Source organism: Elaeis guineensis, chromosome 1 (genome assembly GCF_000442705.2).
Source record: "Elaeis guineensis isolate ETL-2024a chromosome 1, EG11, whole genome shotgun sequence".
Taxonomy (NCBI): Eukaryota; Viridiplantae; Streptophyta; class Magnoliopsida; order Arecales; family Arecaceae; genus Elaeis; species Elaeis guineensis.
Window position 1 is genome coordinate 175761250 of NC_025993.2, and position 15431 is coordinate 175776680.

General features: G+C 36.9%; 1 protein-coding gene across 1 annotated transcript; it reads left to right on the forward strand.

Annotated features, from left to right (window-relative positions):
• Nucleotides 1–2088: 2088 nt before the first annotated feature.
• LOC105039762 (VIN3-like protein 2) lies at nt 2089–14194 on the forward strand. The gene is made up of 4 exons (XM_010916019.4): nt 2089–2364; nt 8042–8711; nt 12320–12642; nt 12906–14194. The coding sequence occupies exons 1-4, from the start codon at nt 2346–2348 to the stop codon at nt 13841–13843; spliced, it is 1950 nt and encodes a 649-aa protein (XP_010914321.1). The 5' UTR covers nt 2089–2345; the 3' UTR covers nt 13844–14194.
• Nucleotides 14195–15431: the final 1237 nt, after the last annotated feature.

Genomic DNA, 15431 nt, shown 5'->3' on the forward strand with positions numbered 1-15431 from the left:
GCCCCATCCAACTTTTATCTTTTTTTTAGCAAAAAAAAAAAACAGTGTGACTATGGTAATTCCTTGCTTAGATACTCTTTATTTAATTATATTTTTTTATTGTGATTCCTTTTCCCTCTCTCACCTTTGTTTTAGTAGGAGAAAAATCGTACCCTAAAAGAGAGAAGGTACATATGAATTCACATTATGAGCCCTGAATATGTTGGGTTTTAGGATCACAGCTACCCATCATATATTATTCATGAATCAACTATTCATTATCTGTCTTGGTTTAAGTTTTCTATGTCCATATTAAGCTAGCCAACGATGATCCCTTAATCCTACCAAAAAAAGGCAATGATCCCTCGAACGAGATGTTTGTACTTCGTACGCCGTGAATCTCGTACCGCATGGGATTCCTTAGTTGATAATTTCCCTAAAAAAACAATACTAATAAGACACCTCGGTCTCGGGGGATGTAGTTCATAAGGAGCGCTTCCTTCGTATGCGAGAAGCAGGGGGATGGACTCCCCACAAGTCCACTCGTATATTTTTTAAAGTAAATTTATGGGGACATAGTTCCAAGGTTAGGCAACTTACATTTGATCCCAAAAATTAAAATATAGTCCAGTCATCTATTTAAATTATGAAATTGTTAACAGAATAAGAAAAAATAAATATAATTTTGATTTTCTCATGCGATCTCAAAGTGCTCATCCTCCATCATTCATTTGATTTTCTCATATATCTCAAAGTGCAATATCTTCTATTATATATCCATCTATCTGAATAGATCCCAAAGATTCTATCATCTATCATCCATCTCCTTGCATAGATTCATCTTTTATTATTAATCTACATGCGTAGATCTTAAAGTGCTTTGTCCTCTATCATCCATTCACTATATAGGCCTCGAAGCATTATATCCTCAATTTCTGTCTATTTGTACACATTTTAAAGCATTTCATCCTTTATCATTCATTCTACTGCATAAATCTTAAAGCACTATATCCTCTATTCATTCTCTTACATATATTTTAAAGTGCTCCATCTATTATCATTGATATACTTGTATAGATCTCAAACACATTCTATCCTTTATCATTTATCTGCACGTACATATGTCAAAGTGCTCCATTCATTATCATTTATCTATTTGCACATATTTCAAAGCATTTTGTATTATATATCATTCATTTGTCTATATAGATCTCAAAGTGCTCCGTTCTCTACCATCTATCCACTTGAACAGTTCTCAAAGCATTCTATCCTTTATTATCATTTATCTACTTGCATAGATCTCAAGACACTCCATTCTCTATCATCCATCAATTTATATGGATTTCAAAATATTCTATTTTAATTATCTATCTATTTACATAAATCTCAAAGCATTTTATCTTTTATCAAAGTACTGTATCATCTATCATCCATTTGCTTGCATAGACCTGAATACACTTCATCTTTTATCATTTATTTTCTTACATATACGATATATCTCAAAATGCTCCATCCATATGACTCTTCTCCCTCTTCCTTTGAATTCATACTAAAACAAGGGCCAATGCCTAGTCAGTGGAAAAGATAATTTTGAGATTTTACAAAAATTTAATTATCCTTACATGATAAAGTTTTGTAATTGAGAAATTCGGTTGAGCCAAGTTGCCATGGATTTTAAGTTTTGGTGGCTGGTTGGTATTTTATTTTATTTTATTTAAATATAAATAATTCAAATTTAGAGTGATGTATTTATAATTTTATTTTTTTAAATTTTTTTTATTAATTGATTAAATATTTCTCTTATTTTATTTTTTTAAGAAAACTTTCTTACCCCAGTTCCACGTAATTAATTAATTATATATTTCTTTTTCTTCTCTCAGGTGATTCATTAATTATTTTATTTTATTTTATTTTATTTTGGTAAACAGATTCATTAATTATTTTATTGTGGGGCGTCAAAGCCTGGCTCTTTGAGAAAGAAAGAAAGGCGAAGAACGCGCATCGGCCCAACCTATACCACTGCCTTGCCGTTTTCAAGAAGGCCAATTAATGTAGCAAGTTTTGCACGCCTTTCTTCCTTTCTCTCTCTCTCTCTCTCTCCACCTCTCGTCTCCTTCTTCCCCCTTTCCTTTCCTCCCTCGTTCCTCCCCACCCGACCCCCCCTCCCACCTCCCTCGTACTCTCTCTCGCCGCTACCCTTCTGCTCTTGGGGTCTCTTCCTCTCCCTTCTTCTCCACCCTTCTCCTTTCTCGTCTTTTGGAAACACTCCATTCATGAAGCTTTGAGGCCTAGCATAAAGAATATCCCTTTCTCTCTCCTTTCCGCTGTGTCTCCTCATAGAAAACCCGGTTGGAAGCGTTTCAGCCATGGAATCCAGCTTCTCAGGTCAGTTCCCATCTGACTCCTCTCTTATGGTGACAATGCTGCTGATTTTTGTCCCACATTCTTTCATTTTGCTTTATTCTCCCCACATTTCCCTAACTTCAAGGCGTGATCTTTGTTGCGGAGAAGATGGTACATTTCGGCTTTTGTTTTGCGTTGTTTTGATATAAAAGAGGCGGCTTTGTGCTTTTTATGGTGCTTTCTGGTTTTTGTACTTTTTGGTCAAGAATGGTAGCTATTTCCCAATTTTTGTTTCCTTTGAACAGCGTAATGCATGTAATGTATTTTGGAATTCGTGTATTGTTCTTTAATGGGGGCATGGGTATCTGCATTTTTGGGTGTAGCTTTGGTTCATCCTTACCCACTCTCAAGAGCACTAGTTTTGTTTATAAAGTTGTGTTGAAGATTGCCAAAGAATAAGCCTGCCTATCAGTCCTTTGTAGGCTGGTGGATCTGCATTAGAAATTCTCAAACATGACAACGCTATTTTAATGTTTTGAAACCCTGGTCTTAGAAGTCGTTGAGATTGTCCAGAGGAAAATCACTGGTTGAGGGTTATGAATGATACCAGTCAGCTTTCTCTATCTGAATATCTTCTAATGCTGGATGGAAAGGTAGATTTGCGAATGAAGAAAGGTGTATCAAAAATCAAAGCCTTCTAGAAAAAAAGAGAGTTCAGTAAATTAAACATTTAAAGCTTCTTAGCTAGATTGGGAGTCTGTGTCCTTGGATTTGTGAGAAATATGCTTTGTTGGTTATGGCTGCATAAGAGAGTTCCTTAGGTTCATAGTCATCTGAAGAGGAACCCCAATAAGGTGCATGTGCTGAATGTTATATGGTGACATCTAATTGGGTGGATGGATGGGCTGGGATGGTGGATATCAGCGGTTTATGGGATGTTAAATTAGGGATTTTTAATCTTAAAATTTGCATTTCTGAAGAGCATATTGGTGGAAATATTTTACGATGTTATGGGTCTTTGTTACATTTAAGAAGAGCTGGCATTAAATGGATAAGACAAGATTTTAAATGGCACATTTTCTTTGTGGTGGATGATCAAGATCCTGTTTTGACAACTGTCAGTTGAAAGTATATGTATACATACCCAGACATATTTATTCTCGGAAATATGCTTTTCTTGTATGCAATGATCTTGGTCTAATGTACACCTGAGAAAGCTGAGTTTTGAATCAATGGGACAAAATTCTAAGGTAGGATCTTTATGTTCCTATGGTGGATGATCAAGATCCTTCATAACTTCAGTTACCTGGAAGTATATTGAAGTGACATCCCAAAGAGAGGATTGGGAGTTCCGGGCTATTTGAGATTTTCAAAGGTGGGTAGAAACCATGGTAGTAAATTGGTTTCTGCTACATATGTCAATCCACTGGCTGTAGGACTTTCATAGAAGCAGAAGTTGGATAAAGCTATATTTGTAATGAGCAGCTGTGAGAGTTTTGTTCACAACATTGTAAGGCATTTTGACGATACTTATACATTATTTTGTATAAACTCTAAAGACAAAAGGTAATTTGATGAAATTAACATTTTACTAGAAAAGGAAATTTTTGTCTCCACTTTAATCAAACATGCTCTATTCACTAAAATCAGTAAATCATTCTTGATTCTCTCAAAGAAAGACCTTAATTTGAACTGATCAATATTATGTGTCAAAGTGGCAAATGTGTATCTATCTGTACCTAATTAAGGACAAAGTGACATAACATCTTAATGTAAAATAGACTAACAATCATGAAATCCGGATGGAGGTAATAATTCACCTGTTGGAGTGTTAGATAGGCTTTCCAAGGAGATGATAACCTCCACCATCTTTTTGAATGCTGTTCAAACACTTCACTTAGCCACAAGTTTCATTAATTCTTGATTACTTGTTTCTTTCGGTTTTTGTGCTAATTCTCCCATCTGGTAGAGTGGCTTGTTGCATTGACCTGAATTATTGAACACCTTTTTTGGAAGATCAAATTTGTTATTGCATTGCTGTAGGAAGAGTTGCAATTTTACTTGTTAACATGTCATGTTAACACTGTCTTCAGGTACATGAGAAGGTGTTCCTGCAACTTTTCTTTTATCTTTTATTTTCTTCTAATTATTTTATAACTTTCTAGTTAATTTTAAATATTTGCATTTTTTAATAAATTCATTTAATTTTTAGCACAACTAGTTTAGGTGTTTGCCTATGTGCTCGCCTTTCTGCTAGGTGATATGCAGTCCTCTAACAACCTGTATACTGCAACCACATCTTAAACACTACTAAAGCAACCATATTTGCTTCTCCTGATATGTTTAGGCTCAATTGCCTATTCTCCTAATATGCCTTCAATGCTACTATCATTGTTCAGCCATCACCATTGTCTTGTATACGTCGTCACCATAGATAGTTTACTATTACATGTTTTGCATTTAACCTTACCTTTTGTGTCCTAAATGTTGTTAATGTTTCAAAAAATTGTGTGGATGCTTATTTTGAAACAAATTAGCAAATAATCATTGCAAAATATAATTTGGAGGCATTCAATATTTAGTGAAACTCATAGAAAGTGGTCATTATCTTAGTTGTGTATATTACATGAAACATCTTAACTTTGATTTCTATTTTTCTATATGGGAGTGCTTTTGTTTTCTTTCCAAGGTTTTGAATCCCATGGGATGGGGCTGTCCTAGTTTTTCTAGGAAACAGGATGCGCCGCCGTCCTGTTTCATCTTGACACTTGGGACAAAGGATGTCCCAAGGCATCTCGATTGGGACACTGGAATACTAGCGGGACGGCCCTGTCCCAACACATGGGATGGTACCCCATCTCGATGTCTCGCTGGACGGCCCGTTAGGATCTGAATCCTTGTTTCTTCCTTTGCCTTTAAAGTTACAGGCCTTGTCATTTCTTCATTCCCAGATTTGATTATCTTACAGTCATTTTGTCATTCCTAGGCTTGATTTTCTTACAGTGCCAATCTTTCCTTTTGCTTATTCATCTTCTTTAACTCTCTGCATAGGCTGTAAACTAGGAAAGGAAACTCTTTATTTTGATTCTTGCAATATGCTCATTTTTTAGATGGAAAAAAAGCCTCTATTTTTTCTGTCTTATTTTTTATTTTTCAATTTGTTATTATTTGATTATGTATTTTCATTGGGATCAAGTCAAAGAAAAATCCATTAGCGGGCCATCTGCTTCTTGCATGGGAATTTTCGGTAGGAGCCATTTGACTTTGTTGGTTTAAGTGGCATTTATTATGAAGGAATTACTCAATACAATAGATGATCCATTGGAAACTTAACATGGAAAGATCCTTGCTTTGACATATATCTAAGTCCCCCTTCTATAAAACTCTTTACCTTCTGAAATCCCTTAAGGAGATGACGCAAATTGCAGGTTTGTAAAGGTGAAATAAGGTGCTATGCATATCTAGGCACAACCAGCGCCTTGCCTACTTCAGGGCAAGGCAACTTTGTTGAGGTGCTTAAAGAAAGTGCCATACACATGCCGTATTGAGATCCTGAGGTGCAAACAAAAGGTGGGTGGGGGGGGGGGGGGTGGTGGGGAGGTACATTTGTGACCATGTGTTGTGTATGTGATTGTGGGCAGCTGAAGTCATTGTGTTCTGTGATGATTGTGTGCCTGTTTGTTTCCTAATGCTTTGTGTATGTGTTTCATTGTGGATTTGTGTGTGGCTGAAATTATTTAGGTGTTGTGTTTGCTTGTGTTAATAGCATCATGAATACATTATCGATATTATACACATATGCATGCATGTATACATGGTTTACATCATCAGCTGCTTACATTCCAAAGTTGCTGAAGAATTGTTCAACACAGTATTCCTAGCTTTTCTTCTTAGAAATTCAGGTTTTGGGTGTATCTATTTCGTCTTTCCAGATGTAAAGAAAATTAAATATATGGCTAGCACAGAAGATAATACGGTCTAGTATCATACTATGAGGTAAGCAGGAGTCCTGGTTGAAATCACCTTATTGAAGCACCGAATTATGAATTTCCTTCTTTTTCACCCAACCTTCTTCCTCTTACTGTCAAGTAATCTCATCTTTTGTGATCTCTCTTTTCTTTTCTACCTGGGATGCTGTCTTTTGTACTTTTCTGCTCGTGACCATTTTCCTCATATTCACCTTTCAGAATCTTCTATCCTTTTGAGGCTGCATTTATCAGGTCTAAACTAGGCAGCATTGTCCTGATGAGTTCATAAATGTTCTTTTTATGGTTTCAGATTTTCTTATTGGCTCTCAGGTTGAGAGCCCATTCCCTATTTTTCTCCAGGTTTCCTACTTATCAAAAATTTCTGACTACCTTAGGCAACTGGCCAACTGATCCCCTACTAACCCTTTATTTTTGTTTCAAAAGCTGCAAAGTATGTGAGAGGCCACCAATATCCTTTAGTGACAGGAGGCTACTATTGGTGCACTTGCTACAATCTGAGGAGATTTGTGGCTGGGATTAAGTTATTCTCATGATCAAAGGATTTCCATTGCATGAAAATATGTTCTATGTCAAATAGAGAAATTAAACTTTTTTTTCTCTAGAAGCTTGTTTCTTATGAGATCTTTGTTTTAAGAGCCAAAATGAGAGCTATTTTGCTCTTGTTTACTATTTCTTTACTCCATCCATCCGCATAACAGTCTTTTACTGGGATTGATATAAGATGTTTATATTCATTGTCTCTCATCCTAAGATCTCCTTGAGTCTTAGACTAAGTATATATGGGATAAGATTGGGCGCTTCACATTGGCTTGAGAAATTTAGTCAGAGAGCTCTGGTGAATAACTTCGTGTGGACATGTTGAACTTTGTTTGTCTGCAAGATTGCATTGTTCTGCCTGATCCCAGGGATTTTTCTATCAAACCAACTATGAGTTTTATGAGATATGTTAGGGGTTAATTGAGAGATATATATATTTTTTTGTCTGCTTTCTTATTGTTTGCTTGCCTACCAGCATGTTTTTAATGCCGTCAGACTGTTCCAAAATTAAGGCTCATTCATGTGTTCTAGATCTTGATGTGTTTTACATATTCCTTTCTCAGTTTATCAGGTAACCATAGGATATGCTGTATCTGTTTCATCAGTTAATTAATTTACCTTTTTATCTGCAAAATAATGGATGTGTCATTTGCCACCAACCAAGAGGCATAATAGTTAGAATATGTTTTCTTCCTAATCATAATCCACTAGAATATTCCCTGTCATCCATCATGAAAATCTTGCATGCGGTTTCTTCACAACATTTTCTAGTTCAACTTGGTAGTTGAAAATCTTGAACCTCATGTTCATTCTTTACTTTTGCTGACATAGGGTTGAACTGTCTGTCCTATAACAAAAGATTTTCGGCTCTGTTTCTCTGTCATATTCTTACAATTTCCCCTCCCTACAAATTGTTGGTACATAAATATTTATCTTGTTAAACTATGATAGGTCTCTCTTCTTGTTAGCACTTGGTGCATTTTGTTGGTCATTCTCCTTCCAACTTGTAGTCTGCCATAAACAATTCCTGGTTAGTTCTTGTGATACTTCATTGATATAAAGTTATTGCTAACTACTTTTCAGGATACAAGATTATGAAATTAAGAGTAACATTTACAGATATTATCATTTCGCTTATAATTTTATGGAATGCAATTTTTTTCCTGGAACTCATGCTCCTTAAATTCTTCCAGGTTTTGTGATTGATCCTGCAAAATGCAGTGAGTTGAGTTTAGAAGAGAAGAGAGAGTTGGTGCATGAAATTTCAAAGTGGGCAGACAACGCACCTGAAATTCTTCAGTCCTGGAGTCGTCGAGAGCTTCTTCAACTCATCTGTGCTGAAATGGGCAAGGAGAGGAAATATACTGGGGTCACAAAACCTAAAATGATCGAACATCTGCTTAGGCTGGTTTCCCAGAAGAATAGAAACAGGATTGATGTCAAAAAAAGCATCTCATCAGCCACACTGAACAACCCAAATGGATTAAACAAGAAGAGGAAAAGAGAACCAGCACTGCAGTTTGAAACTGATACAAATTATGATCCCTTGAGGAGAAAAGAAGAGCAAGTTGACACGTTGACCTGTCAAAATCTTGCTTGTCGAGCCACTCTTAGCTTAGAAGATGGATACTGTAAGCGGTGTTCCTGCTGCATCTGTCATTGCTATGATGAGAACAAGGACCCTAGTCTATGGTTGGTTTGCAATTCTGATCCTCCTTACCAGCGTAATTCATGTGGTATGTCCTGCCACCTGAAATGTGCTCTTAAGCATGAGAGGGCTGGAATTTTGAAGAATGGGTGTTATCCAAAGTTGGATGGCAGTTTTTATTGTGCTTTCTGTGGAAAAGTCAATTGGCTCATAGGGTAAATAACTGTTCTATTCACTTTTGACAAGTGCATTGAATTTTTTATGGGATTACATTCCTTGATCATTGGTCTCCCGGTAGAGTTAGTTACTGCATGAGCAGATATAACTGCGAGAAAAGTAGAAAATAAGTGAGATAATTCTCACTTAATTCCCAAGGGGAATTTAGTTTATAAAAGAAAATGGACCACAATTTCCCTTATCTTATATTCAGAGCACGTTTTGTGGGATTGGACCATTTGTTCTTTGTAAACTTAGTGCTTAAATGTGTCCCTATAGAACTTTATGCATACTTATTATTATATTAATAATGCAAAATTCAGATCCATTTGTGGTCTTATTAAAGACTATCTACACTTAGTAGGAAAAATTATTGAGTATGAGTATATTTAATTTGTTTTTACATTGCTCATGTAGTTTGCTTATTTCTTTCATGCTTTTTTTCTGAGTGCTATTTGTTGCTAAGGGGTGATCCCTCATATGCCCCACTCCCCCATCTGTGCACATGTTCATGGATACACACACAACCCAACAACCGAACACATACACCCATGCCCCCACCTACCTGCATGGACCCACGCACACACCTGCATGCCATGCATAGACACACATATATGCAAGCAGGCAGAGAGAGACACGTATATATAGTTTTTTATTTCTAGGTTATTGCTTTAAGTATGAAACATGTGTGCAAACTGTTCATTAACAAGTTGTCTTGATTGTGTCATAACTTTAAGAACTTATTGACATTTTACAGGATACAAATATTATAGGAGTGCAATCAAGCCGAGCCGAGTCAAGTAGCTAAAAGCCCAAGCTTGACTCGATTCAAAATATTTGGGCTCAAATCTCGATTCGAGATCGAACAAGCTTTAATATCTTAAGCTAGAGCTCGACTTGATGAAAAAAGAGTAAAGTTCGAGATTGACTCGACTCGGATATCAACCAAACCATACTCGAGCTCGAGTTTGAGATTGAATTTGAGCCTTAGTCTACTAGTAATATATATTATAAATAAAAATAACATTATTAAAAATATATATAAACTCAAATAAGCTCGTCGAGTTTTTGAATCGAGTATCCTGCGACTTGAGCTCGACTCAAAAAATTATTTGTGGTACTCGAGCTCGACTCAAGCTTGATAATAACCGAATCGAGTTAAGCTTGGACTCGAGTGGAGCTCGAGTAGCTTACGAACAGCTCGACTCGTTTGGACCCCTATTCTGTACTGTATGATGGCACAATGTATAATCATGTTTGATATCAATTTGATATGACATCATGTCATTTCCATATTCAAATAGTTTCTTATGGTCTATTGCATATTCCTTATTTCGGACTGACACTATTTTACACTATTTTTCATTACATTTTTCTTTTTTCATTCTTTCTGAATGATGTGTGTGTGTGCGCACGTGCGTGAAATCTAATGTGTGAATATGAAGACATACGTTTCTAAACGTACTTCTGCATAGGTAAATTTTAAATGTTCCATGAGAGTTGATTTTTAAAACTTGCATCTTCCATACTGTATGACAGCACACTGTATAATCATATTTGATATCAATTTGATATGACATCATATCATTTCCATATTCCAAGAGTTTCTTATGGTGTACTGCATATTTCTTATTTTGAACTAACACTATTTTATACTGATTTTCGTTATCTTTTCTTATATATACATATATATGCATACATATATATCTCATGGCAAATTTGTGCACTTGATATTGCACATATCTCAAGGCAAGTTTATGCACTTGATATTGCACATATCTCAAGGCAAGTTTATGCATAAATCTCAATGCATGTTGTCTCTGTGCTCACACTACCTTCACCTTCGACGAAACCGAGGCCTCCAATGATGATGAGATCCATGTCACCAGTGAGTCCATTAGTGAGTTTGAGTGTTGACGACGAGATTTGCCGGCAAGTCCAACGCCAATGAGATTCACACTTGCCCCTACCCTTTTTTTCCAATTTTCTCCTCAACCAAAGGGCATAGCTTCTCTATTCCAAGGGCGCCTCAGCCCGACCAGGCCAAGGACTGGGGTGGGGGTACTATGCCTTTGTTCCTCTGTTAGAGTGAGGTTGGAGGGCACCTAGCCATCACCAGTGCTGCAATTCACTTAGTCGACCCACCTGTTGTCGATCCCCACTTGCTTTTCTGATCCCCACATCCTTTGCACTAGATCGCCCACTGCATGGATCTTAAAACTCTTTATCCTCTATTATCCATTCACTTGCACAGTCTTAAAGTACTTCATCCTCTATCATTCATCCATATGTATAGATCTCAAGGTAGGTCATCCTTTATTATTCATCCACCCACATAGATCTCAAAGTGTTCCATCCTCTATCATTCATCCATCTACACAAATCTCAAAGCAACCAATGCATGATCCTAGTGGATCACCTTGATTTTTTTTCTTTTGTTTTTTTCAATTTTTTTCCCCTTTTATACAATTTTGGCCAAAACAAGAGCCCCCCTACTAAGTTAGTGGGAAGTGCATTTTTGGGATTTTATGAATGTCTTGTTGTCATGTGATAACGATTTGTAATGGAGATGGATTGGCCATATTGAAATGAAAATTAAGTTTTGGTGGCTAATTGAAGCTTATTGAAAATTTGGGATCGAAGTGTAACCAACTCGAAGTTGAACCGGCCAAAACAAGACCCCCCTACTAAGTTACTGGGAAGGGCATTTTTGGGATTTTATGAATGTTTTGTTATAATGTGATAACGATTTGTAATGGAGATGGATTGGCCATATTACAATGAAAATCAAGTTTTGGTGGCTAATTAAAACTTACTGAAAATTTGGGATCGAAGCATAACCGACCCGAAGTTGAAGGAATGTCTCTATAATTTTTTCTAAAAAAACTGATATTTAAGAAAGAAAATGAAATACTCCTTGATGATATAAATTTATTCAAATTTTATTAATTAAACCCAGATATATTGTTTAAATTAGTCTTGTTTTACTAAATAATAGAATATTCACTTAATTTGCTTATGTAGGGGACTAATGATTAAATGCCTACGAGAATCATATTTTGTTTTCCCATGAATAATTTATATGAGAAAGTGATTATCTTGGAATCTGTCTTAAATGCAGTTTTGTATGTGTAAGATGCAAGATGTCATAAACTATGAATTTTGACTATTTTATTTCTTGTTACAGATCTTGAATTTTTAGTAGGACACTCAATATAACCCATATAACTATAAAAGCTTAACACTTAAACTCCAGTATTGGTGGGCAATTGTAACTATATTTGTTTCAAAGCAATCTGTCCAATTTTTTTAAAAAAGGGGTACATTCTCTTCTAAGCTGCTTGTCATCTTAAACTCTGATTGTAAACAAATGTTCCTAGTGCTAACTGTACCACTGCTTGGGAGAATAATTCCATGGTAATGCCTATGCTGGTGTTCTCTTTAATATGTATGAGGTTTCCTTTCTAACATTTGTTTTTAGTTTTTCCACTTGATATAATAAGAAGACGTACATATGATGGTAAGGAAATTATTTAGTTTTATTTATTATCTTGAAGATATTCATGATATAATTTATAGGTATTATTTTGCATCTCACTTTCCACAGAAGCTGGAGAAAACAACTAGTAATTGCCAATGATGCTAGGAGAGTTGACATGTTATGTGATCGATTATCTTTGAGCCACAAAATGCTTAAAGGAACTGAGCGTTATAAAGATATGCAAAATATTGTGAATACAGCTGTAAAGAAACTCAAGAAAGAAGTTGGGCCTCTAGATAAAGTTTCTGCAGTGATGGCGAGGGGCATTGTCAACCGGCTTAATTGTGGTGCTGAGGTTCAGAAGCTATGTGCTTCTGCAGTGGAAGCAGCAGATTCCATGTTTTCTAGCTCAACAGATTACTTGGCTGATACAGAAATAAAAGCCCCAGGTAATTTTTTCTCCCCAGACCTTGAGATCCTTCCAAACAAGATTCGCCATCGCGGTATTGAACTCCATACTAGTACTATCCTATCACAATATCGGTACACAGTACGGTACGACACTGCAAGACATACTGAGTGTTAGTACAGTACGAGACTGTGTACTGATACAGCTGGTACAGTATGGTGCCAACCAGTACAATGGACCTTGCTTGAAAATATAAACTCAGATTCCCGTGAGCTCATTCTACTACTGCTCATTTATTTGTAGGATCAGTCAGCACACATTCCCAGGCTTTCCAAATCCATTTTGAAGACATCTCTCCATTTTCTGTAGTTGTTTCCCTTCACTCCAAAGACAATATGTTTGAGGAAAATATTATAGGCTGCACACTGTGGCATCGAAAATCTGATGTCATGGACTATCCAGAAGAACCCACGTGCCTTATCCTGAGGCCAGAGACAAAGATCATGATATCAGGACTTAGCCCCTCAACGGAATATTCTTTCAAGGTGTCTCCTTTCAGCAGCACAAAGGAATTTGGAAAGTGGGAGGCCAAGTGTGCGACACAGAACCTTAATGGGAACAGTGGCCAATCCTCCACTCATAACTCAGAGAGCACTTATATTCATGATGATCTTATTTCAGATTTGAAAAAGGAACAGGACATGGTTGAGCTGCCTGTGATCATTCAAGCACATTCACAGAAGGGTTCAACAAACTCGAGTGATAACAACCGGGCATCAAAACTCCCTAAGTGCAACCACAGTAACCATCCTAAGGTTCTCCCACCAGAGGGCACGAGTGACAACAATGACAGGCATCTGCAACCATTTTCAGAGACTATACCTTTTGTTAGCTCCAATTCTATTCCCTTGGAAATGCCTTGCAAATCCGACAGGCTTAACGGTACACCAGATTCTGCCAACAAGGAATCTGCAGAGAGGGTGTATGAGTACTGTGTAAAGGTAATCAGATGGTTGGAATGCGAGGGGTACATGGAGAAGGAGTTCCGTGTGAAATTCCTCACATGGTTCAGTTTGAAAGCGACAGCTCAAGAAAGAAGGGTGGTCAGTGCATTCATAGATGTTCTGATAGATGAACCTGCAAGTCTGGTTGCTCAGCTGGTTGATGCTTTCATGGATGGTATATGTAGTAAGGAGAAGCCGGTCATACGGAAAGGCTTCTGCACCAGGTTGTGGCATTAATCTTGGGGTCCTACAAGTACCTATTTATTTAGTTTACCTTTAGGAGCCCTACAGCAACTTATCTTCGGAACTGGGAAATGCAATACTGCTGTGGAACTCCATTAGAATTTTAAAATAATGATTTCATTTTATTAAATTATTGATGATCATTTTGCCTTGTAAGGAGAATCATCTTACTGGAAAAAGGTTTCTGCGCTAGGCCACGTTGACTTATGTTCTTCGGGATCTTTTTCATGTTTCACACTAATTGCTGCCAGATGTGGCTATTTGATCATGTATTGAAATTCAGATTTAAATGTTGCGATGCTGATGTGGTGCCTTTTAATGCTAATCCATGGATCACCTACTCAATCTTTTCAGATATTACTGTCTCCTTGTAGATTTGTCATGCTTGTTATGAAAGCACAGGAAACATGCGACCATCTTCTGCATCTCTATCTTGTCTACTTTCATGCGCCTCTGTTGCAACATTCTGTGTGGGGTAGGCAGCTTGATCTGCCTAATTTTCCTCAATGTCAGATCACATCATTGGTTTTCTTGTTACCTCTCAAGCATGGAGAAAATTCGAACTTACATATATCAGGTGTACACACAAACCAGACTTGGTGACTAAGAAGGCCATCGCCATCATTCGGCTGTCTCCATCTTTCTGAAACTGTACTATCTCAACACATGGTGCATGCTTATTAGTACTTTGCAATGTTGCTTGTCACAGAATTTTGTTCTTTGGCAGTTATTGGCAGAGAAAGTGCCAGGCTTTCTGCTAATTTATTCTGATCCCAGCCATACCATCAATTTCAATTCCATTCAACTCTAGCTTTTCAGTAATAATTCCCAGCCTATGTAACTTGAGGGATACAACTATTCCAAATCAGTGTGCTAGAATAGTCATTAGCTTGTTCTGGACTTGGCTTGCACCACTAAAGCTCAGATAGATGCGGCAAAATTTAAAGCAAGAATATAGGCTTTAAAGCTGGACGTTCTTGTTCTCTTTCTTGTGCCAGGACCTGTATAAATATATTTTTTTTTTCCTTAAAAAACACTATTCTCAGTTACCTTTTGGGTTGGAAAAGTCTTGTTGGATCCTACTAGTGTCCAGCATTACACTATGCATTTTGAGTTATCTTTTACACTATGCATTAATGCTTTCATAACCTAACAAAAATTCCTTGCTTATGTGCACTAACTCATGCATCCACTCCATGAGCCAGCTTGGGTCAGGCCTATGTCTCTAATGGGACTAAACTGGCTCAAACATTTGGTGGCTAAACATACTTTGGAATCTTTAAACCCATGAAGCAGGTTAAGTATCGAAGTTATCTATTTGCAGGTCGTAGGCTTGGATACGGTGGAATCATGTTCTTGGAGACAACTTTAGCAGTAACATTCAATATTAAAATTCCTTTTGTAATGCTTTCCACTTGTTATCCACACCGTTAATAACTTTTCTTCTAAATATATAATGAGCGATGTGTTATTTGTTTGAATCTTGTATTACATCAAACCTAAAGCCTACCTAAACTGGACTTTAATGCATTGGGTTGGGTTCGGTCCATGCCTGAGCCAGTGTAAAAGAGTTTCCCAGCTG

What these genes read in the sequence shown, in the direction of transcription:
- LOC105039762 (XM_010916019.4), top strand. An exon ending in AAAGTCAATTGGCTCATAGG is followed by an intron (nt 8,712 to 12,319) that starts GTAAATAACTGT and finishes CACTTTCCACAG; the next exon opens with AAGCTGGAGAAAACAACTAG. An exon ending in TACAGAAATAAAAGCCCCAG is followed by an intron (nt 12,643 to 12,905) that starts GTAATTTTTTCT and finishes ATTTATTTGTAG; the next exon opens with GATCAGTCAGCACACATTCC.